This window comes from Hipposideros armiger, unplaced genomic scaffold (genome assembly GCF_001890085.2).
Source record: "Hipposideros armiger isolate ML-2016 unplaced genomic scaffold, ASM189008v1 scaffold_3, whole genome shotgun sequence".
NCBI lineage: Eukaryota > Metazoa > Chordata > Mammalia > Chiroptera > Hipposideridae > Hipposideros > Hipposideros armiger.
Window position 1 is genome coordinate 5,864,086 of NW_017731353.1, and position 27,366 is coordinate 5,891,451.

The 27,366-nt window shown below is 51.4% G+C and overlaps 1 protein-coding gene across 2 annotated transcripts in view; it reads left to right on the forward strand.

Annotated features, from left to right (window-relative positions):
- CFAP77 (cilia and flagella associated protein 77) overlaps positions 1-27,366 on the forward strand; it is a 122,832-nt gene that overhangs the window by 58,257 nt on the left and 37,209 nt on the right. For both annotated transcript variants that reach the window (XM_019641487.1, XM_019641494.1), the window contains exons 2-3: positions 12,019-12,118; positions 12,656-12,884. In XM_019641487.1, the coding sequence (XP_019497032.1) occupies positions 12,019-12,118; positions 12,656-12,884 (329 nt within the window). The remainder of the gene's footprint in view (positions 1-12,018; positions 12,119-12,655; positions 12,885-27,366) is intronic.

Here is a 27,366-nt window from a genome sequence, read left to right on the forward strand (position 1 = left end):
GGGGTGGGGGAGCAGTGGGACTGTGTCCTCCAGCCATCCAGCTTCCTGCTGAAGTCAACAGCCTTCCTTATTAACAGGCTTCATTGCACAGCCACTCTCTCTGCTTCCGTTATCCGCTGTGCTAACAGGTCAGCTGCCATTTTGTGTTAAACTCCTTCTCATTTATTACAATACCAGTTTTTTATTGACATGGAAATAAAACTTACAATCAATGAGGTATTATGAAATATACATCAAAACGAAAGTCACCGGAGCTGGCGTTTTCATCTGTTCTCAGGAAGGAACAAGGGTTTATGGGGGGTGGGGGTGGGGAAAACACTGAACATTTTTCTTCCCTATTACATGATCCGATTTTCAATGAATCTATAAAGAAAACGAAAACATAAATAGAGTAACCAAAGAGAATGATCCCTGCAGCTGTCAAAACTTAAAACAGTTCAGTTTTCCTTTGATTTCTGCTTTAAGTTTTGAAAAGTACACAGATCATTCTGTGCTTTTTCTTTTTCTCTTCCCCCCCCCGCCCCTTTTTTTTTGGTGGGGAGCCCCTTTCTTACATCTGCTCCCTCTGTGGTCCGTTGGCTTTGACCATTGGCAGCTGAACTGACCAAATGACCAAATGAATATGCTAGCTATTTCTTATGCTGTCAGCCCCCCTCGACAGTGCGGCCTCTTATTCTGTTTGTTTCTTCTCTGGAAACTTACTCCTTTCCTTGTCAGGCGCCACATCAAAGTAGGCTCACAGGTGTTCCTTCCGTTTCCAAAACTGTTGGCCTCTTGGAGAGGAAGGAGAAGGGAACAGCCTGTCCCAGCTGGTGCATACCTGCTGCGAGCCTGGGCATCCCCTGGGCATCTCAGCTCATTGTCTCGTCTAAATCTTGTCATTCCATCCCGAGGTGGTGATGGTTATCTCTGTTTCACAAACGGTGAGAAACTCAGACTCAAAGAGGTCACGAAGTGAAGGAGGATCTGAATCTGGATTCAAACCCCACCTGTGTACACCGGGTGGAGCTAGAGAAGGCCTCTGAGTCGGCCTAATTGAGTGATTCTCATTTTTTTTTTCTTAAAGCCGTAGAACCCGCTCTTGAAAAGCAGCCTGACACATGCATCGTAGCACCACCTGGCCGGGCCAGGACGAGGGCTTCCGCTCCTGGGACCCGCTCCTCGTCGCCCCCTGAGGTTCCCTGAGCTCTCTTGAGCCTCAAGAGCCTGTGGGAAAGTCACTGATCTTGCTCCCCGGTCCACACGAGGCTGACGAGCATTAGCACCCAGGTCTCTGGACCCTCAGAGTCCAGGGCTTCTCCCCCCAACCTGCCCCCCCCCACACACACACAGCAGCCTTCCAAAACTGAGGCCTCACGAAGCTGAGGAGGGACATAACGCGGGGTGGAAGCCATCATGTTTCACTGGTCCTTGGGCTTCCCTTACAACGAGTATTTCATGAAGACCTAGGAAGCCTCTAACAGACATGCCTGCACCAACGTCCGCCATCCGGGCCCTGACAGCAGCGAGGTGGATGGGACACAGCCTCAAATGCTCCTGTCCCAGACTAGTGCCCCGCCCCCACCTCCACACTGTCTCACGTCCTTGAACTATGTTTTCCCAGCACGTTGTCCTACAGTGAGACGGCAGGCGGTCACTTTATTTGCATTTATTTCCTTTCCCATCCCTAAGATAGAGGCGTTCCCTAAATTGCTCAGATGGGAGGCATGGCATATCCCTCCTTTGGATGTATTAGTTGTTTTTTTTTTTTACTGAGGCAAAGCTCACATGACATTCACCACGAACCAGTTTTAAGGGTACGATTTGGTGGCATTTAGCACCTTCCCAGGGTTGTGCAATCACCACCCCTACCTACTTCTAAGACATGCTCGTCACCCCGAAAGGAGACCCCATTAAGCACTCACTCCTATTCTCCCCTCCCTCCATTCCCTGGCGGTCACTAGTCTGCGTCCTGTCCTGGGCCTTTCACATAAACGGAATCCTACAACATGGGGCCTTCTGCGTCTGGCTTCTTTTCCTCAGCATGTGTTGTCAAGGTCCGTGCCTGTGGTAGCGTGTGTCAGTGCTACATTCCTCTTTACGGCTGAGTAACATGCAACTGTACATGGATAGAGCGCATTTCATTTGTCCACTCAGCAGACGGACATCTGAGTGATCTCCATCTTTTGGCTCTTGTGAGTAAATAACGCTGCCGTGAACTTGCATGTATGTAAATTAGTTTGAGCACCAATTTTCAGTTCCTGCGGGCCTATACCTACAAGTGAAGTTGCTGGGTCATCTGGTACTGCTATGTTTAACTTTCGAAGAGCCGTCAAATGGACATACTAATTTTATAGCTAGTTCTCCGTTCACACAAATGGAGACAAAGTTGCTGATAATTCAAAACAGCGGCAAGGCTAATGAGGACCACTGGCCAGCAGGACTGCCTTTTATTAAGAACCTTCCAGGCCCTCTGCCTAGAGCTCGCCCTGCATTGTGACATGCTCCAGCAACCCCATGAGCTGCGTCCTCTCCTTATGCCTATTTTATAGGGAAGGAAACTGAGGCTCAGAGGTTAAACAACTTGCTCAAGGTCACACAGAGCTGAGAAGCTAGAATGCCAACCCTGGCGGCATGGCCCCAAACTCATGTTCTTAAACACTAAACTGTAAAGTCCCACCCAATAATGTACCGAATGACTTCTGTTTGCATCTGGAATGTGATGGGTGTGGCAGGAGGGAAGCAGCTCTCTGCTCCTGAGTGTGCCTGGCTCAGGCTGTTAGGAAAATGAGTGTGCTTTCCTTGAGCACGCCCCAGCTGTGAGCAGCGAAGCTGGCCTGCCAGGGCTGGGATTAAGCCCCACACAGCGGATAACCCCCAAAGCAGAGAAGTGACACTGGACTGCAAAGTGCCACACCAGGAGTGGCTTCTGTCTCTCAGGCATTTCACTTTTGTATCTTCGGAAACTAGTCATTTGTCCACATCACAGCTCCGTTTACTGGGCACCCACTCTGGGTCCGCGGCGGAGCTGAGGCCATCTCATTCACTCATCTCAGCCACTGACCTAAAAAGGGAGGTTGTTTTCCCCATTTTATTAATCTGAACTTGGGGTGCAGATAGATTAGCTAGGTCAAGGCCACACAGGTGTGCCTGGCAGAGCCGGTATTGATACAGATGTTCGGATTCAAGAGCCGTACCTGTAAGCGGGAGTCCTCCTCGCCGCCTACCTGCGCTGGAGGCACCGCCTCCTTTAGGGGCTTCTGATTCTGCCCAGGAGGAAAAGTTTCTGGGGATTCGTTCCCCAGGACCATGAGCTTCCTCCTAAGAGTGATTTGGGTCAGTTCACAATCACAGATGACACCTAGCCAGTTTTTATTACTTTCGTTCCTTTAAAAATTTTTTAATCCAAATCATGGTGTTTGTTCCTCCCAGCCTCTCACGTTTGCCTTTCTCAGAACGCTGCGCGTTTCCCCCTCATCCACCTAAACCTGCTGTTGAGTTACGGGCCCCCAGAGGCCGCGGGCTCAGAGCCATGCATCCATGCACTTTGCTGCTCGCAGCCTTCTCTGAGTGTAATCAAACATCAAGCTAAGTAGCAAATAAATCTCTCGATCTCATAAGCTGCACAGCGAGATCATGTAAATGCAAATGAAGGACCTGGTTTCAAGCTGTCGAGGGGGAGGGGAGGGAACGCCGGGCCCTGTCACCGTGACCGCCTCATGCGGCAAGGGCCATACATCAGCCACAACAACGGGACTGGCAGCACACAGGAAGCCAGGGCTGCCCCAGGAGGACGGAGGAACCAGGCAGGCGGGAAAACACAGGCAGCCTAGGCTTGGGAGAGCCACAGGAGGGCCAAGTGGGGTGTCCCGGCAGGCGCAGCGAGCCCTGAGAGGTGTCCTCACTGCCTGGGGTTCCCCTTGGCCTGAGCTGGGGAGCTGCTCTAGAAATACCACCACCACAGACAGCGGTAACAGGAACCACTGTTTACTGAGCACACGTCCCGCGCCCGATGCCACTAAATGCTCTATGTGACCTGCGGAGATTTTACAGGTCAGGAAACAAGGGACAAGACAAATTAAGTGACTTGCCCAACGTCACACAGAAAGTAGCAGAGCCAGGACTCAACAAGATGGGTTCCCTGTCCTCCGGCCTGGCCTGGGGCCTCCCCCTCTGCCCCTCCCCGGCCCAACGGCAGCAACCTTGGTCCCCGTCATAAGCTCACAGCAGAGTTGTGATAACTACGAGAACCTGAACTTTGGCAGGTCATAACATAGACACTTATGCTGCAACTTAGCCTTTTGGCTGTTTAAATTATAAAAGTAAAATCTCAACCTGCCCTCCCCCCCTCCAAAGGCCCCTATCTCTAACTACACACCCTCACAATCGATTAGGTTACATGTTCCCTTCCAGTGGTTTTTCAATGAATTCTTTTTTTTACACAGTTGCAATAAGAGTATATGTGAAATTTGGAATTCTGCTGTGCTTCTGTGTTCACTTGACATTATTTTATATGCCTTTGATCCTGTGTGGACGTGGCCTTCTCATGTGTGGCTGCAGTATCATTACGCCATGTTCAGCTGCCACTCACACGAGGCACATGGTTCAGAGGCGCTGGCTTGTAAGGCGATGCCCAAGCCCTTTGATGCATAATACACTTCTTTCACATGGTTGTTTATCTGAGGTCCTCATTATGGAAATAAATAAATATCCTCTATGCTAATCATGACCACAATTTGCATTTATATTGTGCTTTTCATTCGAGGATCTTAAGTTGTTTTACAATAATGAACTACCCCTCCGTACGAGAAACGGGACGTGTGTGCATATGCACGCACGGGGTAGCCGTATACAGATATTTATTTAATAACTACCAGGCCATAACTGTGGGATTTCACATAACTACGCTTTAATAGGATGCAGGAAAGTGAGTGCGGGCTTTTCCACTGTTGAACAAACATTCATTTAGCTGAGACGCTGCGCTGGGGGTTGATGCGCGCTGCGCTCCGAGTGGCTGCCAGGAAGTGGGAGTGAGTCCTGCATGGAGCTGCTCCTTAGACCTAAGGCAGGTCTAGAACCCGGGCACCAAGCTCCCAGGCAGAAAGCCCACCATCTTGGAGCTGACCACTGGCTCGTTTGTCCAGAGTGAGACCCAGTTTAGGCCATCCTAAACAAAGCCAACTGATTGGCCCATTCCTGCCTCTCCAGTTAAAAAAATTTTTTAAAGGTATATTGAGTGGAAAATGATTAGACTTGAGTTGCAAGGCCGGGTCACTTGTTTTGAAGTTTTCTCAGGAAACTGGGCTTTAGCGAGGCTCCGGTGCCAGGCATAAGGCTTCCCGGGCCTCAGGTGACTTCAGAGCAAGACAGCAGCCTGCAGGAAACAGCACCTGTGCTTGCCTCTGAAAAGCCCCAGCGTCCCTCACGCTGGTGACCAGCCGCTCCAAGGGGGCTTCCGGGTCAGCGGCCGGGTCCCCAGTGCGGGTTTCCAGGGCCTGGTCCTTCACATTGGGGAGCAGAGGGAGCTGCCGTGCAGAAGGAGCCCAGAGAATCCCAGGACCCCTGGGACGGGGAGAGAGATGGTTTTAATTAGAGCTGAGAGATGGGAAATAAGGCAGAGAGGGATGACATCTTAATGAGGTTTAATGAAGCTGTCTGCTGATGGGGACAGCTGTCACCCAGAGCTGTATTCCAGCCAAGCCACTTTGTGACGGAGGAAGCTTAGAAAAAGGCACAGTTTGAAAGCTGCCGAGGAGGGTGGTCAGACCCAAGGCCGAGACTTTTCTCCACATTCACCTCTTGATCCTAACATCTCGACGACTAGGGCCTCGGCCGGTGAGCCATATATGAATACCTTCGATATCTCACAGTTCCCTGTGTGCAAGGCTGAGGTGTGCCTCTTAAAAAGCCTTGAGGACTTCGCATGAAGTGCCTCAGAATTCAGCCATAAGAAATGAGAAATGCAAGGAGGGCTTGCTTTTGAGGGGGTAAAGGGGCTCATCGGTCTGTTCCTTTTCTGAGCCTCGATGTCCCCATCTGTCCATTGGGTACAATGTGGCCTCCCTTATAGAGCTGTTGTGAGGGGCTGCTGTGGGATAAGCACAGAGCTATGACGTTCGAGAGAGCTCAGCTTAGTCCCAGCTCTCTTCTTTGCGACCTGGGTGGCTTGGAGCAAGTAAACTCTTTCCGTTTCCATTTTCCCATCTGTGAAATGGGAAACCTACCTCACAGTGGGGTTGGCAGAGTTCACGGAGAAGCACAAGGAGCTCTCAGGACATAGTAAGTGCTCAATAAAGGGGTTTGCTAAATGCGGGTATAGGGCATAGCAGGAGCCTTGCATGTAGGAGGTGCTCAATAAATGTTAACTCTCTTCCACATTTCTTTCTTTACTTCTGCAGCAAAGAGTCTGGTAGTTCCAAGGGACCCCTGTGCAGGCAGGGTGCTTGCAGCCCTCACATGTCCCAACAGCCCATCTGTGCCATCTGCCCCAGGAGCTTTGCACATTCCAGCCTGAGAGCGGACTGGGAGGCCCCTTTTGCCTCTGTGCAATTTTTCATCCTGTTCTGGGCTGGTGGAGCCGGCTGCGAGGGAACACGGGTAGCTGATCAAAGCTGAGATCTGTGACCGCATCTAGTCAGTTTCATGGATATCAGAGTGGGGTTGCCATGGAAAACCAGGTGACCAATAACCAGCAGGCCTCCAGTTCCCTTGCGTTTCAGTGGCAGCTGATGTCAGGCGTCTGTCACAACCAGCTTGCTGCCTCCAGGAGTTCAGGGTCAGGAACTCCTCGGAGCACCTGTTTGTCAGTCCTCAGCTGGTTTCCCCCAGCTCCCTGAGGCCCACAGAGACCTGCAGGCCCCTCTGCCGGCCAGCTCTTCTCTGTAGGCTCTGGGAAGGGAGGAAGGAGGCCCAGGGTCAGTGCCAGGCCCTCCCACCTGTCTCCCAGTGCTCTCTCCTGTGTCCAGGGAGCCCCCCGGGGAACCCTCAGCTCTCCTGCGCTCCCTGCCTGCCCCGCTGGGATCTTCCTCAGGTCAGCTCTCCTCAAAATGCCAATCCAAGATGGGCATGCTCCCTCCCTTTCCTGCCCACCTCGCGCCTGACCCAGTCATGGCTTAGCTGTCCTGTATTTGGGTCACTTCAGGCCTACAGTGTTTTCTGCAGTGACTGATTTCTGCAACCCCGGTCTAGGCTTTACCTGGAGCTCTCCTGGGCATCAGGCTGTGGTCTCCAAGTATTGGGAGTGTGAGCGGGGGCTGAGTACAACCTACCTGCAGAGCTAAGATCTGTGCACGCAAAAGACAGTGGCTGGCGGGGTAGTTTATGCTGGATGCCAAGCGAGCAGTGAAGGGGCAGCCAAGACCGTGCAGTCAGATGTGAGTTCAAATCCAGCCTGGCCACTCATTAGCTGTGCGGCATTGAGCAAACAAGGCACTAAGGTTGTCTGGGCCTCTGTTTCCCCACCTGAAAACGGAAGTAATCATAGCCACTTTGTAGGGTTGCTTTAAGCCTTGGCGGTAATGGAGTGAAGCGCCTCCGTGGACCTGAGCACTTGGTCTCCATGGTTAAAGGTGTTGCTGTGGTTGGCAGTGTTGACACCAAGGTGGGGCCAGGTTGTTACGTCCAGGTAGCTCGTCTCACTGGGCAGATGAGCTGGTAATGGGCTAATATTGGGATATTTACATGTGAACTCAGGGACTCTGAGACACGTGGCCCCTGAATCTAATGGACCAAATTGCCAAGGGTGGAGTTTCAAGCACGGGAGGTATTTGGGGACAATGGAACAGAAGGGCCGATCAGGGCAAACTCCCACAGCTCTAGCTTGGTGCTCTAGCTTGGTGCAAAGCTCTGCAGGTGCTCACAGGCCCGGGGCGCTTCTGGTTTCCTGCAAGTGGCCCTCCCGGCCACGTGTAACCTGGCCTAGAGGAAAGGAAGTCCAGATGCCAGGGTGGCAGGGGCTGCATCTGCTTCTCAGTAAGTTTGTGGGGACTTCTATTTCATTACACCGGACGATACGCCCGTCTGGGAAAGGCGGAGGAGATGAGAAAGCCAGCGTTGCATTCTTAGGGATTTCCGGATGTGACTCTCCCACCACCACCTAAGTCTCAGAAACAGTTGTCCCAGAGAACACTCTGGGAACCAATACATTGCTTTCCTGTGCTGCTGCTGTTTCTCTTTTGTTGTTTATGCAGTACTCGTCTCCTGGGGGGAGATGGAGAGGCCATTGCTTTTCAACATGTGGCCAGAGTCCCAGGCGAATGGGTGTGAAAGGCGCCCACATCAGGTCAGGAAAGAACAGGACAGTGCCTCCTTGTGCTGTCCCCTCAGCCACTCTCCCCGCCCCAAGGGGACCCATGCCCCTGACTCCCCAAACCAGATGAGTCGTCTTGAGTTTGAACTTCATCTGCGTGGAGCAGTGCCTGTCTTGCGTGCCTGGCTTCCTTTGTGTGAGAACCACCCGCAGGGTTGTGTAGAGCTGTCCCTCGTTCTCCTTGCTATAGAGCAGGGTTCTCAGCCTCAGCGCGACTGGCACGTGGGGCCCGATTGCTCTTTGCTGTTGGGCGTGGGGACTGTCCTGTGCTCTGGGGGACATTCAGCAGCATCTCCCGGGGTCCCGCCCACCAGGTGGGGCGGGGGGGGGGCAAAAATGTTTCCCAGCTGAGAACCACTGCTATAGAGTAATCTACGGAATGATTGTCACAATGTTTTTATCCACCTGCGATGGCCTTTTGGGTTGTTTCTGGCACTTGGTTCTCACACATGGAGCCGCCATGAGCATTCTCACACATATCTTTGGGTGGACTCGTATACTCATTTCTCTTGGGTGTCCAAGAGAGCTTGTTGGGTAGGCATATGTTTAGCTCTAAGAGACACTGCTAAATGGTTTCCCATAGTGGCCGAACCAGTTTACGCTCCCACCAAGTGCGTGAGTGTTCCGGTTACTCCACATTTTCACCAAGGGCATTGCGTCGTTACGTTGCATTCCCCAGAGGCTGAGCACCTTGACATATGGGTCTTGGCTACTTGGACATCCTCTTGGTGAAGCATCTCTTTAAAACTTTTGCTCATTTTTCTATAGGATCATCTGCCTTTTCCTTATTGGTTTGTAGCAGCTCTTTATATATGATGGATAAGAGTCCTTTGTCAGGTACACATATTGCAAATATCTCGTCTCACTCTATGGACTCAGAGTTTTAGAGCTAGAAGCACCCTGGGCTCCCGTCTTATCAACCTCCCCTGGTGCACCTGACTGCCATTACTTGTGCAATTGTCCTTTTTGTAAGACAGTGAATTTGCTATCAGCCGGGGCAATACATCTTTGTTCACCTCAGAACTCCTGGGCGCAGAATAGGTCGAAGATAAATATTCATGGAGTGAAAGAATGAGTGAACCTCCCACTGGAATGATCTTAGCAACGAAGGCTTCAATGTGCTTTCGCAGTTGTTGATTCCCAGGCAACCCTTGCTAAAAAGCATGGTGAGTGAGGCACCCGCCTGCTTCCCCGCCCCCTCCGCCCGCCCAGAGTGGCAGCCAGCTCCTGAGTCTGCCTGTCAGTCCTCTGCCAGCTGGAAGTCTGCCCACCTGCACCTGCCCTGAGAGGGGGGGGGCCTCTCCCAGAGAAGTCACATTTTAATTAACTTCCCCGGCAGTCACCAGAGAGGCCAGATCATTTTCATAAACAAATGAGAAGCCAGAGCTTTGTCTGCAGCTCAGACTGAGTCGTGTGCAAGGAATTCAAACAAACCACCCAGCAGAGGCCCCGCGCACCCGCCTGGAACTCAGAGCTCCGGGGCTCCCGAGCTCCGAGGAAGGTCAGGGCCTAGGGTTTGAGATGGGAAAGCAGAGGGAGCAAACTGAGCAGAATCTGTGTAGAAAAGAACCGCTAGAGTCTCCAAGTGGGCACTTCATTCATTCAGTCATTCACTCATTCAACCCCTATTTACTACCATCTGTTCTCTGCTGGGCCCTGGGAAAAGGGGAGTGAAAATAGAATGACAGGAGGCCAATGGGGACTCTGTACCTTAAGGTACACTCTGTGAACCTAAAACTGCTCTAAAAAAGAAAGTCTATTTAAAAAAAATTTTTTTTAATTAACCTTTAAATAAATAAAGACTGAGCAAACAGTCTACTGGGGGAGACAGACATTAAACTGATTATCACGCAATTAACAACTTAATTACTTTGTAATTCTTAATGGCTTTACTGAGATATAACTCATACACCATGCAATTCACCCATTTAAAGTGTGCTACCTCTGGCTTTTAGTATATTCACAGAATTGTGTGACCGTTACCACAGTCGATTTTAGGGCATTTTCGTTAGCCCCCAAAAGAAGCCCCACACCTCCTTAGCCATCACCCCCCTGCCCACCCAATTGTCACATTCCACTCCCCCTCCCAGCCATAGGGAATCACTAATGTACATTTGTCTCCGTGGATCTGCCTATTCGAGACATGTCGTGTAAATGAAATCCTACAATATGTGGTCCTTTGTGACTTGATTCTTCAATGAGCATCATATCGTCAAGGCCCATCCATGCTGTAGTAGGTTCTGCTGTGTAATTTTGAAAGTGCCCCAAAGGTGGCGTTCAGAACCCTATGGTGCCACATACAAGGAAGCTTGTCTGGACTGAGGGCAACCCGAGAGGACTTCCCGGAGGAAGAGGTTTTGTTTGCAGGTATTAACTGAGCACCTGCTATGGACCACTAGGAAAAAGAAGGCAATAGAAACTGTGGTTCTGGCTGTGTAGGAATTTATCGTTCAGGCAGGCTGGCCTGGCATGTGCATTCATGGAAACCCAGGTCACTTAAGTCCTAAGCCCCAAATGAGCAGAACAGATAGTAAGAGGTACTGGATACAGGTGAGGGAGAGGCCACTGTGAACCTGAGGGAGCTTGAAGAATGAGAACAAGCAGGGAGGGCAGGCCAGGAGGTTGGGCTGCCTGAGGACCCCTCAGGAAGGGGAGTGGGCTAGTCCGCCAAAATCACAGGGCCGCGTGCGGGAGGCTGGGAGAGGCAGCTGCAGGGGTGGATGGGGTCAGAGGGAGCAGGGCCTGGACTGCCAGCCCCAGGGAGGGGTTTATTCCAAAGGCAGTCATGAGCCACTACAGCTGCTCCCTGATCATCTATCTACCTCTATGTGCCCGGATCCCTGGGAGCCAGAAAGATGAAGATGTAGATGAGATGGAAGAAGAAGAAAATTCAGACTGAGGGAAGCATGTGCAAAACTGAATATTGTGTCTAGAACACAGAGCCCAGCAAGCGCTCATCAGTGGGGATGAAGATGATGACATTCTAAGCATCCTACAGGGTAGGGCCCCGGCCCTCAGGAAGCTGCTGACAGGCAGCTCCAGCCCGGAGCCCAGCCACACCTGCACTTGAAATCCAGCCCCATCCCTTAGGATAATGAGCTAATGACTCTGCCTCTCTAGGTCTCAGTTTCCCAACCTATAAAATGGGGGGAACCAATGTGGTCGAGAATGCGACAATTTTATTCCTACAAACCCCTTCTGGGGAGAGCGGGGATCAAGGAGGAGTTCGCCAGACACCCAGAGAGTGAGAATAGCTGTCCAGCTGCCAAGAATGACAGTGGGCCTTGGCACCGGGTAGGAATAAAGAGTTAGGTAGGACAGATATCCCCTCCTGGACGATGACCTCCAGGTGAGTCTCAGTGAACTGGGCCCTTCAGTGCGTCCACATCAGAGATGTTTCCAGCTTTAGTCAGGTGGGCCTAGGCTGGACCCCAAGCACAGCTGCTCACAGCAGGGACTGTGCTGTCCCTCTCCCACCAGACCACCCCCAGCACGGCTCTGCTCTCCTCACTGGCCCCTTAGCACGAGTACACCCATCAGGCTGCTCGGTGCCCAACCGCACTCTGCGCTCTGCTCCGGGGCTCTGGGGTCCGCACCCCAGTAGCCCTGAAGGCCGCCCACGGGGCATGGGGCAAAGCAGGCACCCAGTGCCTGCCCGTTTCTGAGTCTGTTATCATTTAATGGTCTGAGATTCCACTCCTCACCTTTGTTCTCTGTCTTTCCCCCAACAGGCTGAACTTGGGAAGCCCCGGGAAAGAAGCTACCGTCTGCCTGGAGTTAATTTTAATTATGGACTCTACATCCGGGGGCTGGACGGAGGGGTCCCTGAAGGTGCGCGAGTATGCTTTGGATCCCACGGGGTTTGAGCTCTTGACCTAGGCTGGCCACTTGGTAGTTGGCCACATTCCAGGAAAAGAGCCCAGGGGCCTGCCTCACAGCACAGCTCTGCTAGAAACCACAGCCTGGGCTTGGCCGAGACGGGAGGACCAAGCAGGGTGCAGGTCTAAGGTGCAGGGAAATTGCAAGGACTCAGCCAGCGTGGAACCTTGTCCTCAGGCAAGAGACTGAGTGAGCCCTGTGCCATTTAAGCCACAAGCACAGAACGGGCTCAGGATCGGGTAGGGATCAAGAGTTAGGGTGATCACCCAAAGGAGGTCAGGCCAGGTGAATGCAGCCCCAGGAAGATTCAATCTCTGGGAATCCTGACCCCTTCCTTTCCAGGAAGCCAAGAGGGGGTGTTCCACAGCAGGCTCTGGGTTAATGGGAAGGTACGGGAACCATGGGCCCCCCATTTCTTCTTGGATGCCACGGATTGCTTTACTTCCCAGACTGACCTCTGCACCATGGTCTGTCCCTCCCTGCCCTCAGCCATTGGACACTGGAATGTGTTTAAACAGCAGCCCCCTTGCCCCCACGAGCTGACCCGAAACTATATCGCCATGAACCGTGAGGCCGTGAGAGCTTGCCTGGTAACTGCCCCGGAGAACCTCCTCTACCGTCAGCTCAATGACATCCGCATCAGTGACCAGGATGACCGGCGGGTCAAGAAGGAACCACCCTCTCTCCCTCCAGATATGACATTCGGGATCCGGTCACGGTAAGGTGGCTGGCGCTTTAGACTCCATTCCTCACCATGAGCGGTGGGCAGGCTTGGCGGCTGCCACTAAATGAGGGAACAATATCGGGAGCATGACTCTTGAATCCAGGCAAGTGATCAGGCCTGGCCAATCGGTGTAGTGCACACATCTTGGTCACATTGATTGGTCCAGAGGCGGTGACTCATGTCCCAACCCAGGCGTGCATGATGTTCTATAAAAGTAGAATGTGGTTGCATGTAATCAATCTCAACTCAAACTGCTTTGATTTTTTTTTCTCGGGTATTTATTGGCTCACATGATTGAAAATCCCAGGGGTAGAGCTTCAGGCATAGCTGGATCTAGGCAATCGAGCCATGTCATCCGCATTTGGTGTGTCTCTCCTGTCTTGGCTGTGCATCCCAGCTTTGGCTCCGGTCTCTGACAAGCTTCTTCCTCACGTGGCAAAATGGCCAGGAGCAGTTCCTTCTGATGCCCTCGTCTCTTAGTGACTCTAGTAGGAAGAGTGTAGGCACTAGGAAAGCCTTGAGATGAAGATTCTTTGGTGCCATGCCCATCCCTGAAACAGCCGCTGTGAGGAGGGTTTGTGAAATACACTGATTGGCCAGTTTTGGATCACATGTCTGCCTCTGAACCAATTGCTGAGGCCAGGGGATTCTGATGTTCTGATTGGCTAGGCCTGATCCCTTACCCCTCCTCAGAGGTGGCTGGAATCAGTTCCCCCAATCCACAGGGGCTGGTGTAGAAATAGGGGCTCTGTTCCCAGAAGGAGAAGAGCAGAACAAAACAGCAGGCAAAATCAGCAGACGTCCACTACAGCAGGGCATCCTAACCCACACTAGGTCGCAGCATAAGCTTATCATCATTGCAAAGTTACTGCTATTTGCACATTGCACGGTACACATAAATGAAAGAAGTGCTCTCAGACAGGAGCAAGTGGCCTGGGACCTCCAGCTGCTCCAAGCCCCACCCCGATGCCTGTGACAGAAAAGCCAGTATCTGGCTCCTCTGTGGGGCAGTGCCCTGCATTGCCCACAGCCAAGGCCACTGACAATCCATCCCCAGACTGTCTTCCTGCCCACCTCTCGCTGTTCCTAGGCTAGAACCCTTCCTTTGGCTATGCCGTCATACTTTCTTTTTCTTTTTTTTAGCAGTTCCTTATTATTTTTATTATTTTTTTCTAATGATCGTTTTACTGTGGTAAAATATACATTAAGATTTACCATTTTTAAGGGTGCAGTTCAGTGGCATGAAAGTGCATGCACATTGTTGTGCACCCATCCCCACCGTCCATCTCTAGAACTTTATCATCTTCCCAAACTGAAGCCCTGTCCCCGTTAAACACTCACTCCCCAGCCCCTCCCCTCGGTCCCTGGTAACCGGCGTTCTCCTTTCTATCTGTGACAACTGTAGATGCCTCATTTAAATGGAATCACACAATATTTGCCCTTTTGTGTCTGGCTTTATTTAATTTACCATAATGTCCTCAAGGTTCATCCATGTTGTAGCAGGTGTCAGAATCTCCTCCTTTTTAAAGGCTGAGCAATACTCCATTGTGTGTATAGACCCCGTTTTGTTTATCCGTTGTCCATGGGTGGACACTTAGTTTGCTTCCACCTTCTGGCCACTGTGAACGATACTGATGTGAACATAGGTGTGCAAAGATCTGTTTGAATCTCTGTTTTCAGTTCTTTGGGGTGCACACCCAGGAGAGGAATTGCTGGGTCATATGGTAATGCTGTGTTTAATTTTTTGAGGAACCTCCCTGGTGTTTTCCCCAGTGCACACCACCATATTTTTGTATGTTTTCCCCTCTGCCTTTTCTCACCATCCTAACTGGTAAAATATACTTGTTCTTCAAAGTTCAGCTCAGCATCGTCTCTTCAGTAAACTTTCCCACCGGCATGGCCTCACATCTCTCTCACCAGAAATGCATTTCTATTCACTAGCCCTCAAAACCTAGAATGTGACACTACAGACACATTGGAGAGTCACTTCTGGGTTGCATTAACTGTACACTGTCCTTACCCCACCTTTGAAATAATGCCCCAAGGCAGTCCCTCCAACGCTGGGCACCTCCCCACACAACCCCCACCCCATTCACCTGCAGCCCCTCGGCACGTGTGCCCTCCTTGCCTTTTTCTCATAGACCATCAGAGTGCAGAGGGACAGACAGTCTCCGCTGGGCACCAGATCACTAGACCAGTCCATGCTGGTCACCAGCATCTCAAAGATAGCCTGGAGTCCGGAAGGGGCCCTGGCTGCGTCAGCCTGGGGTTCTAGTCCCAGCTGTGTCCCCAATTCTTGTTCCTTCCAGAGTTTCCGATTCCCCAGCTGTAAATCTTAAAATTATAAAAATTACAGCATAGCCCACCCAGCATTCTGGGACTCTCAGGTATGTACTGTCTCCACGTCAATTCCGTTTCCTAGTCATTAAAACCCTGTGTGGGCGGTAGGCAGGGTCACAGCCAGCTTCCCAAGTTCACACAACTTTCTCACAGCCAGGCTTAGCCTGGATTCTCAACTTAGAGTGCTTATTTTTTAAAATATAAAATATTGAAATATGCAGACATTAACTGTCACCTGGTTCAAAGCCCTTATTTTTAAAAGGAAAATAGAAGCTCAGACTTGCCCAAGGTCACACAGCAAGTTGTGGCCAGACAAGAGCCGGGCCTGGAGCCTGGCTGGTGGACTCCCTGTCCAGTGCTTCCTTCCACGTCTTGCCTCCTTGGGACTGAGGTCCATCGCCAACACCCACAGTTTCTGGTACTGGAGCTGCGTTTTTCCATATACAATGGAAAAGCTGAAGTCAGCTGGGCTCAGAAAGGCTATCCATTATCATCTAGCTTTCAATATAAAATCTTCAATTGCTATAAAACCGAGCAGCTACAATTTCAGGGAAAGGACGTGATGAAGTGCCCGCTGTATCTTCTGTGATGGTAAATGGGCTTTGCATATGCAAATTGAATGGATTTTAAAATGGTATTTAATGACAATTTTCGTAGCGGACGTTAACATTAATTGCACAAAAATGAAAATGCTGCATTAGGTTGCTGTTAGGAGCAAATACTGCGGCCATAAAGCTTTATCTTTATCATCAGCGGCCCTTTCTGATGTGACAGGGCAGCTCGGCAAATTGCAAGCAAAAGGGCTTTTATGGAGCAAAAATATCCCCCAAAGCAGGCCCAAATCAGCATCAATTTTACGTTATTTCTTCATAAATGGAGGTTAAATGGCTGCTGGAAAAGCTTTTACGGAGCTGCCCGACCTGCCCGCACAGCCCCTCAAGCTTACACCATAAACGCAAGGAACAGACACAGCGTCATCACCCCCCTCGTAATGGTGCTATTACTTTCAAGTGATGGGGCCAAGGCCCATTCTCTAATGATCACTTTTTACAAGCCTCCATTGTATTTATTTCTTTACTTTAAAAGCATGTTTAAAACCAAATCCGATTACACCCGACTACCAGAGGAGTTGTTGGGGTCATTTGGTCCAATAAATAAATAAACAAAGAAACAAACAAGCGCCGTCAACTCAAAACTACAGATGTGTTAAAAAGCAAAGTCCCACCTCAGACTAAATACACCAGGAGCCCACTGGAAGCTAAGGATGCTAACGAGAATGGGGGTGTAGCTGCCGTGTGATATAACATTCTGACCACGGCTATTCCCCCTGCCCCCCAATATCAAACCCTCTTGCCCCTTATGTAGTTCACGATGGACAAAGAGATGGAAGGGGAAGCCCACACCTCCATCCACCTCCCCACTCAACCTCTCAGCACCAGGTGGGACCCAACTGGTGATTATTCAATTACTTCCTTTCCAGTTAGCCGATTTGGTTCCCAGTCCACACCAATTTGTTACAGATTGTCACTAAATCGGGAAGGTACATTTCAATCCACCAGCCTCTGTGGCTAAAAGGAACGAGAAATTGAAGCACATACCTGGCGAAGGGGACCCATGTAGACATGTGGTCACAAGTGGGGGCCGCGCCCAAGTCACCCAGAGATGTTTGTTTGGCCCCTGCAGGTATTTAAAAAAAAAAAAGTTTGAATGAGTTGTCACATGTTAAAAGTCAAGAGATTTCACATAAACATGTGGATTTCTTGGCTCTCTGAAGAAGTCAGAAGCCCAGGCGACCTGGGTGCACACTCCTGCCTGACCCCAGGGACCGGGGCCGAGAGCCAGCACCCCTTTGGAATAGAGTCCCTGGGAGCTCTGCTGCAATTTCCAGCCTCCGCCCAGCCTGGCTCTCTCGTTTTCGTCATCTGTCTGGTCCTGATGGGCACTGAGTTTGCAGCCACTGGTCATCTTGACCCCTCAGCTAAGAGCTGCCTCCTTTTTCCCTCCCATCATTGTAGGCTCAGCACTAACAGAAGCTGCTGTGACTTGAGTTTACATGCAGCAGACATTTCACATCAGTCCTCTCAGGCAGGTGTCATTCTGCGCATGTGGCCAGCCAGGAAAGGGAGGGCGCAGGGCAGGCCCTCCCCAAAGCCGCCTGGTGGCCGGGCCTGGGTTTGTACCCCGTCTGGCTGGTGGGCTTGGAAGGCCACACCTCTAGCATCAGGCAGCTGGGAAAAGCCCGCGTAGTCTCGCTCTACTGCTTCACTGTCAAATCTCAGAATTCAAGTCAGGGAAGGATTTTAAATTTTCATTACCAGCGTGTGAGGCCATAACACAGCGCTCAAAGCATGCTGCGACCCGAGGTCCATAAACAGATATGTCTGGAGGCCAGAAATGTAACTATGAAAGAAACGCTTAATTATTGATGCCTTTTAATAAATGTTTGCAAATGTTCACGTGCCCTTGGCACATCTTAATTGTTACTGCTCCTAATTGGTCCAGCATTGTCGATTATGGTAAGTCAGAGATGGCGAGGAGGGGAGGAGAGCGAGAGCTGGGCAGCAGCTGGTGCTCCTCCTGGCAAGTTCTGGGCACCCAGGGCTCCTCCCCCAACTGCCCTGCCTGGAGCCTCATGCCACACACAAAGGCACGGATGGAGCAGGAGGGCCCATCACTCCGTCCATGAGCAAACACCCCCCTGCATGTCAGTGTGTGACATGAGCCAGATGGAAAGTGGGTAGACCCTGCTTTGAACTAATAACAGCAACTATGTATTACTGTTACTGCTACGTGTCAGACATTGGCCTGAGCATCTCGGATGCATCCTCTGAACAGCTCAGTGACTGCGAGGCTGGAACTCTCACATCCTCATTGTACAGAAGAAGGGACAGAGGGTCAGAGGACCGAAGTCACTTGCCCCTGGCTGCTCTGCACTGGGATGGGGGTTGGTCTGGCCTGAACACCTGTGATGGTGATGGCGCTCTGCCTAACAAACACGAGGATGGAGGCGACACAGGTAGAGATGCTACCTAAGTTTTTTTCTGCACTAGAGGGGAGCTGAGATAGACTATCTATGTGTTGTGTATGGCTATTCTGTCTGGATTTTTCTGAAAGCTTTAAACTTAATCTGAACACATCAAAAGAGCCCAATGAGCTTCTCTTTTGATGTGTCGCTTCCCTTCACCTTCACCTTCAGAGGCCCCCGACTGCCCAGTAAACAAACTCCGTGATGGGGTATCCAGAGCGCCACAGCACCGGGGGCCCCAGGCCTGCTGTCGCTCACCCCAGTATCCTCCGCACCCTCACCCCTGGCCACAGCACCCTTGCTGAAGAGGTCCTCAGTAAATATTCGCTAAATGAGTGCATGAACATACGGCCGCATTGGGATCTGCATACGAAGCCGCTAGCAACAGGCCACTTTGACAGAATTCTTAGTTAGCCCACCAATTAGTCTAGTCTAGGCCCCTCCAATCCCGGTGCTGAACGTGTTCAGACCATGGGAAATAAGACACAAAAGAAAGGCAGGAGATGCTGCCAGCCCTCCACTCTGAGCGGCTGCTCGCCCAGCTATCAGATGCATCACCAGCCTGACACTGACAAATGTGAAGGATGGAGGAAATTCCACAGGCTGTTAAAAAATGTTTGCTGCCTGACAGGTTTTTTGAATCTCTCTGCCAAGCTGATTTATTTTACAAATTTACAATGGGCCCATCAATCACTCTGGGTTATTTTGTTTCTCCTGGAGCCGTCGGCCAAAATCCAAGCCACCCACCCAAAATCCCATAAAATAATAATAAGCCCCAGCCCAGGCAACCGTCCCAGAGATTCACCAGTTTGTCAATGGGGAGACCAACTCCGGATTTATCTGTGGCCTGAAACGCGGCTTCATGAAACGGGGCCGACCACAAGGGGGAGTATGTGCACCTCGCAAAGCCCGCCTCACATTGCCTGAAACTACATCCAGCCGGGAGAAGATGCCCCCAGCCCTGCCACCAGTCTGCTCGGCAGCACTGTCAGCAACTGTAGTTAAATACGATGGTTGGACTTAACGACTTTTCGACCTTGCGAGGGGGCAAAAGCGATACACATTCAAAGGAAACCGTACTATGAATTTTCAATGTTGGTCTTTTTCTGTGATGTTAGGCAGCAATAGTGAGCCCACCTCCCAGTCAGCCACACAGTCGCGAGGGTCAAAAGTGTAGTATTAAATGCATTTTCCACGTACAATACTTTCAACTTACAATGGGTTTCTCGGGACATCACCCCATCATAAGTCGAAGGGCATCTGTAGTTTTCTGCTTTATGGCAGTCTTCTCCACTGGACACTCAGGCCCTGGAAGGCAAGGAACAATGTCAGTTTTGTCCACTGCTATATCACCAGAGCCTGGTACATAGCAGGCACTCAATAAATATTTGTTGGTGAGAAATATGGTGCAGAGCTATTTAAGACTTTGAGGCAGAATTATTGAAAGTGAAGAAACAGTCCATTCGAGACCCAGAGAGAGAGAGCGAGAGAGAGCCCTGTGTCATTTAACAGACTCGGCTGTGTTCCCCATCATGGTGATGCTGTCAAAGAGTGAATGTGTCCCTTGGCCAGATTAATAGAGGTAGCAAGTCCAGAACAAGGGAGGTGACCTTCCTACTCTATTCTGCTGCTCAGGTCACACTTGTAGCATCAAGTTAAAAATTGTGAGGCGTCATACATTAATGGAAGGCCCATAAACAGGAGAATGTCCAGACAGGAGACATCAGGATGGTGGGTGCGATGGGGAGAAAAATCACAAAGAATATGAAAAGAATGAGGTCTTCCTAGCTGAATGAGAAAAAAATGCAGACATTCCTCAACTCCCTGAGACTCTGTTATAAGGACAATGGAGGAGGTTTGTTCTCGGGCTTCAAAGAATAAACCACGGACCAGTGTGTGTGGTTTGGGTGCACAATACTCGTTGCTAACATTTGCAGAGCCCTCTCTAAACGGCTGACAAGCACAATGTTGAGAATTTTGCATGCATCATCTCATTAAATCCTCACCGTTCTACCGAGTAGGGACTATTATCCCCATTTTATAGATGGGAGAAGTGAGGCTCAGAGTCACTTGCCCAAGGCCACACAGCCAGTCATGACAGAGCCAGGATTCAAGCCACATCTCCTTCCAGAGCTGCTGTCTGTATCCACAGGCTGCACACTTCCACGCGGCAGAGCCAGGCCCTGGGTGAGGAAGTCGTATCTCATCCCGAGACCTGGCCGCAATGGTGCAGGCTGCCTGTCACGGGGTGAGTCCCCAGCAGCGGGGTGGCATCTACAAACAACAGCTACAGCAACCAAGAGCCAATGCTGATGAGCACTTAGTGGGGACCCGGCTTTCCACAGAGTAACCCAATTAATCCTCCATGTACCCAAGAAGAAACTGAGGCAGGCACAGAGAGGGTATCTTAGCCAGAGGTCACAGGTGATAAATGGAAGCGCTGGAACTTGGGTCCAGGCAGTTCACTCCAGGACCCTCGCACTGAGCAGTCGGAACAGATTCTTGCAGGAGGTGGAGGTGTTGGCTGGCACCCCAGATCTGCACGTCACCCCAAACAGACCTGATCTGGAGGGAGTTTTGTTACAAGGGGCCCCCGCAGGGAGATGCAGCTGGGGGAAGGTGTGGACTGTGGGCCCCATCTCCTCCCCCTTCCCTTCCTGGAAGCCTCTCTGGGACCCCCTACCCAGCTGCTCCTGCCCCACCCTCTCCCATCTCCCCAAACTCCTGCTCGCGCCTTCCTCCGAGGCAGCTTTGTTGCAGGGCCAGAGAGGAGACATTTTTCATGCTTTGCCTTTTCCTCTCTCAGTTCTCCTGCGGCCCAGACAGAGATTTATTCCCGGCCCACGGCTCGTGGCATTCGGAGCAGGGAGGGCTCAGGGAGGCGCTGATGGGCCCGTAATGGATAGGACCGCCGCTCCCCCGGGGCCTGTCCCACTCCAACCCCATCATCCATCAGGAGCAGCAGTGCCAGGGTCAGCGCTAACGAGGCTGCGAGGCTGCGGCCGCTCCCCCTTGGGGCCTTCCCATCGCATTGTACAGGCTCTGGCTTTTGATTTTTTCAGAGCTGGGCCTCGCCTGCCCGCGTCTGTGGGCGAAGCACCGGAGTGGGTTCCGTGCCTGGCCTGGCTACGGGCCCTTTCTCGTCTCTGCAGCCTCTGGTCTCGACACAAGGGTTGCTGGGATGCGGCTGGTTCTGCCCCTCTGGTGACACAGTGGCCCCCTGTGACATGGAGCCTAGAAGAACTGGTACTGCTGGGAGCCAGCCAGACCCCCTGGTACCGCGTGAAGAGCCAGGACTCGAGCCAGACACATCACCCCACATCCTGCAGCCACACCGACTGAACAGAGAGAATGAGTGTGTCGTGCCGAGGACCAACCAGCTCAGGACCAGGCTCAGCCCCTTCGCTTGGGGGCCCGATGGAGGCAGCCAGTCATGCCGGATCCCCAGTGCCCTGCGTTAGCTTTGATTAATAACAATACCAGCTTCCATTTCTTCAGCTCACGTGACGCTCAGAATGACTCTTTAGGTGGCAACGCTCTTATCCCCATTTTACAGACGGAAAAACCAAGGCCCAGAGACACTTGTCGACAATCACGTGGCCACATTTGTTATCTCCACCTATGTGGTGTGTTCATCTAATGCCCGCTTGTGCTGGGTATTATGTCGGGTGATACTGAGAGGAAGCAAGACACAAAATAAAATAGGCAACAAGTGGGTAAAAGGGCGATGCAGTCTGTGCTGTTTCTGGGTGGACAGAGCAGGGCGGGAGAGAGGGCACAGGGAGGCTTTGGGTCACGTCTGGTTTTTCTCACTGCCGTATCCCCAGTGCCTGGGATATAGTAGGTGCTCAATAAATGTTTGTTGACTGACTGTATGAGAAAGAATAGATCGCTTGCTTGCAATCCATCCCCAGTGTTGGGAACAGCCAATACTCTAATGCTGAAGAACGCATGAGATGACCAGCTCTTTCCTGGGCACGGCCTTGTCGGGCACTGAGCTCTAGCTATTAGTTTCCTGAGGCCTCTCAGGAAATTACCACAAACATGATGGCTTAAAACAACAGAAATTTATTCATTCATCATGTGGAGCCCAGAAGTCCAAAATCAAGGTGTCACCAGGCCACACGACCTCCGGGGGCTCTGGGGGAGGACCCCTCCCGCCTCTTCCAACTCCTGATGGCCCAGGCAGTCCTCGGCTTGTGGCCATATCGCTCTAGTTTCTGCCTCTGTGGTCACATGGCCTCTCCCCATGTCCTCGTTTGTCCCTAAAAAAATTGGATTTGGGGGGTCATCCAAATAATCCAAGGTGATCAGGTCTCAAGTTCCTTAAGTTAACTACATCTGCAACGATTCCCTTTCCAAATAAGGTCACGTTCATGGATCCTGGGGGTTAGGAAGAGGACATACCTTTCCAGGAGCCACCCACCATTCACCCCTCTACAACGTCAAAGCATCTTAACCCAAAGTCAGAAAGTCCTGCATATCAGACAGACATCATTGAGTTTTGAGAAAACCACCTTTAGAATTGTTATTTTCCAATGGCTGCCTCTGGAGTCTTGTCACATGTTGCCCATTATAATTTTGAAATATATGAATACATGAAAGTGGTTTCTTATCAGTGAAGAGTTGTAGTCAGCCAAAAGATGACAGGTGTAAATGCTTTCCTGAGGAGCAAACAGTTTTGCAGTCCTTTCTTTTACGTTTATGAGGAAACTCTCCAAACAAATAGGAAAGTTCAGAATCTCTGTAACTAGCTGCAGTGAACCCGCCATCTGGCCGCATTCGGTTCCTATCCTTTACTTTACTGTTAAAGAGATAAACAAATAAGCTTGCAGCCCCTTCTCGCCGCTGCCTAGCCCCACGCCCTTCCCTCGGTTCCCCGGGGACCATGCTGAGGTTGGAACAGGCAAGCTTTCCATCCAGGGTTTCCCATTTTGGCCACCCCATTAGATGTTCTTACGTCATGTATGTTATTGAGTGTGGTTTCAGCCATATACGTCACTTTGCATGGCGACTTGCTTTTTTCAATCCCATTTGCAACTGTCACTCGGGTCCGCTGTCTGCGTCTCCCATCGCTGGGTGTCCAGGTGGCTTTCCCCCTAGGACCTTACACCTGTGTGTGGGGTTTCCAGGGGTCAAAGTCCACAAGTGAAGCTGATGGGCTGAAGCGGGACCTCCTTGGCTTATGCTGGACACCCCGATTCTTCTCCCGGCGCTCTGTCCCCCAGCCTCGCCCCCTCCCCGGCAGGGTCGTCCAGTCGGCTGCTTGCGGCTGCTTGCCTTTTCTCAGGCACCGGGATGGCCCTGCACAGTGGGTTCCCGAGGGGCCTGGAGGGTATTTTGTTCTCAGCCACGTCCATTTCGCTCCGTTGAGTCTTTTCTCTCCAGAGGGGCAGAGGTGGGTGCGCACGGGGAGAGCTCCCAAGCTTGGGAAGCGGGCGCTCCAGGCAGGGAGAAGCTCCCTGAAAGCAGTCCAGCTCCGCGGTCCATCCTTCCCTTCACCCACTGCTGGGCACCTGTGCGGAGAGCTGCTAATTGAATTCACCCTTGTGAAAAATGTTAACAAATTGCAAATGACCTCTTAGACAAATTTAGAAGTCAGGAGTGTGCTGCTAACTGCCCCTCCTTCCTCTGTCATTAGCTTTTATATTGGATCCACAAACAATTAAAAACTAACCGCAAGCCCAGAGGTCCTCTTCTCTAATTAGCTCTAAGAGTCCTGCCACGAGACAGGCTGTGGCTGCCTCAATTACCACCCCTTCCTCCAGGCTAGTTGGAAAAGACAGGCCCTGCGGCCAAGGAGGGACAATTAAGAAAAAGACTGCGGGGGTTGAGAGGGAATGGGGGGGCTGCAGCTGACCCTTGGGGCCAGAGGTGGCCCGCCAGCTCATCCCAGATGGAAGTGCTGGTGGCAGCCAGGTTGGAGGGTCATCTGCAGGAAAGGCTCCGAGCTGTAACCTCCTAAGGGTGCCAGAGACCACTTGGGCCAGGATGACCTAGACGGTGGGGGAGAACCCCCCAGGTAAAATGCAGGGCTCAGAACGTCTAGTGATGGTGCCCAGGCATCTCTACTGCCAGTATGTTCTCGGGGCAATTCTCCAGACTAAGAGCCTCTGGCCTCAGCATGATGAGGGAGGAGAGAGTATTAAAATGCAACTTCTCACCCAGGCCCTGGCCTGTGTCTTCTGGCTCGAGGGCCGTGCGCGGCAGTAAGACTTCCGAGGGCCCTGGGCACCCTCCTTTGTGAGCCCCTTCCTCTGTAAAACAGGGAAGCAAAATGCACGGCTGTGCTGGTATAAAGGTGAATATAATCCAGGCTGGATTATTATTTTTTCTTCTGATTAAAAAAAAAATTAAAACATTTTCATGGTTCCCTAAGAGTGTGTGGGGCCCGGGCACCATGTCTCCTGGGCCCTGGCTTTTCCCTTCAGGTTCTTCCTTTGAGGGAGTTCCTTCTCTTCTCCCCTCCTGTCCATGCCTCCCAGTGCCCTGCAGCCTCCGGCTCTCAGGAGGGAGCAAAGATGAAGGCAGAGGGAGGATGGGATGCTCGCCTTAAATCCCAAGGACTCCAGGCTCAGCAGAGCGCTCTCCACTCCCGTGCTGGGCACACCGCTTACATCCCCACGGGCCTCCATTTCTCCATCTGTAAGTGGGACGAGGACTACTTCCTCCTGTGTCAGCAGAAATGGTGTGAGTTCAGCAGTAAAGATCCTTTGAGCTTTGGGGAAGAGAGACACCGAGTATTTTTGTTATTTAAAAGGCACAGAGCCAGGCTACAATGTCACAGGCCTGCAGCGGTCAGTCAGGTTAGAGGGCAAAGCCAGCCCTGCATGAGGCAGTAGGGAGCAGTGGGGACTGTGTCAAACTTGAGCACATGCCTGCTCTCTGGGCGGCAGCTCCAAACAGCTATTGTCATGTGAGGACGAGGCCCCGTGTTACCGGACAACCTAAGGCCTCATCAAGGAAAGCTGGCTATTGGGATTTTTATGTGAATCCTTCTAATTTTAAAAAGATATAGATATTGGTAACAAGAGTTTTAAAATGCTGCAGGCCAAACTACGCATGTCTACAGGCCAGGTATGGCCTCGAGTCTGCTGTGTGCAGCCACGTCAGTGCAGCATACAAGACACTGGATCCTGAGAACACTATTCCATCTTGTTGATCTCTTTATCAGTAATTCACTGTCAATGTCAGTAGTTCTTCATCAATTAATTTCTTTATCAATAACATGGGGTGGGGGGGTGACATGATAATAGTTCCTATCTAGTAATGTTCTTATAGGGATGAAATTAAACGGTCCCTGGCACGTGGGCGCAGCGGGATGGCGGTGGGCGTGGTTAGATCCGGAAAGCAGGCGGGGTCCTCCTGGTGATGGACTGTCTTGTATCTTGACTATGGTGGTGGGTACTCGAACCTACACGTGATGAAATTGCATGGAAATACACACACGTGAGTATGAGTAAATTTGGGGACATCTGAATAAGATGGGTGGGTTGTCTCAATGCCAATATCCTGGATGTGCTTTTGTCCTTTAGTTTTACAAGATGTGACCATTGGGGGAAACTGAGTCAGGGACTCCGTACATGGGACCCCCGTATTATTTCTTACAACTGCAGTGAATCTACCATGATCTCAATTAAAATTCCAATTTTAAAAAAAAAAGCAAAAAAATATGGATTTAGCCGTGGCTTTGGTACCATGTGGGCAACCTTAGTCAGAACTGCTTGTTTAAAAAAAAAAGAAAAGAAAAACAGCTGTGCAACTTCAGGCACACGCGATGTGCTCAGTAAATGGTCACTGAAGTCACTTGACAGTCAGACAGATGAGCCCATTCAGGAAGCCTGAGGTCATGAGGAAAGGGAAGCGGCCGGGCCACGAAGGGCACGCTCGCGCTCGCTCGTGCTGTTCGAGAATGCAAGGCCGTCCTTCCCAGGCCCCACCCAGCGCGAAGGAACCCCTCCTGGGGCCGGAAGGGAAGCCGGGTCTCCTCAGATGGGGCCACTGCCCCGTGTCCCCGCTGCGTTCCGTTTAGATTTCGAACCTCTGAGAGAAGTCCAGCCCTCCAGCCTCCTCCAAAACCAGACCGTCCAAGGCCCACGGCATGCTCTCTGTTTCACACCAGCCTCGGAGGCTCTGCCCATCCCGGAGGCCATTGTCCACTCCTTCAGCCCTGGAGGCTGTGTGGGCGCCCTCGCCTCTCCCGCCCCCTGGGACCGCTGGCATATTAGAGATGGATTTTAATTTTATTTTAACAAAATAGCTGTCTCCACTGGAAGAAGCATCAAGCGCCAATAAGGACCCGTCTGGAGCGGAATCACGTTGAACAGATCTCCGTACTGTCATTGATTCTCCAGGAAGAAAAAAATTGCCTCTGGCTACTAAACCGAATTAGTAGTCACTGATGACCAATTATTTTAGCCCGCTGTGAACGGAGAGCCGTACTAAAATCCGGTTTGTCAGACCCAAGGCTCCCTTCTCAAACACCTTTCAACAAATGTGTACCTGAAGTCCCTCAGAAGGTTCCTACAGCTTCCTCTCCTCCGCCAAGTTCTCCAGCTCCACAAAGTTTTAATGAGCAGCGAAGATGAAGATGGGTTGCCATGAAAGGGGCCCCCTCTAATCCACAGAGCACTCTTTGGCAGAGAGGAGCCGCACGGGCAAATCAGAGCTGTCAGCCCTCATCCCCCCGTACGCACAAAGTGTCAGCCTAATGTTTGCAAACGATAATCTCCATTTCCCTTGCTCGTCCCGGGTGCCTTCATCGGAGATCAACCCCTGGTCCGGGGTATCAATCGCCAGGCAGCCGAGATGGATTTGATTGAACTAATTTGAAGTTTCTTGCAGGCCTATCCCGAGTGGGAGCTGATTTCACCTCATTGTATTCCCCGTTTCCCACTTTATTAGATTTGGTTTTGACACGGTTCTGTTGTTAGTGGGGATGTCAGGCTGGTGAGGAACTTTTCCAAGAGGTTCCTGCCAGGTTATCAGCAATAATTTGTCGAAGCCTGCAGCGGCGGCCTCGCCGTCCCTGAGGGGGGCTGCTCAGAAACAGAGGACACCCTAAGCCCGAGGGCCTGAAACCCCCGGGATGGGGCCACCAGGGGGCCAGGA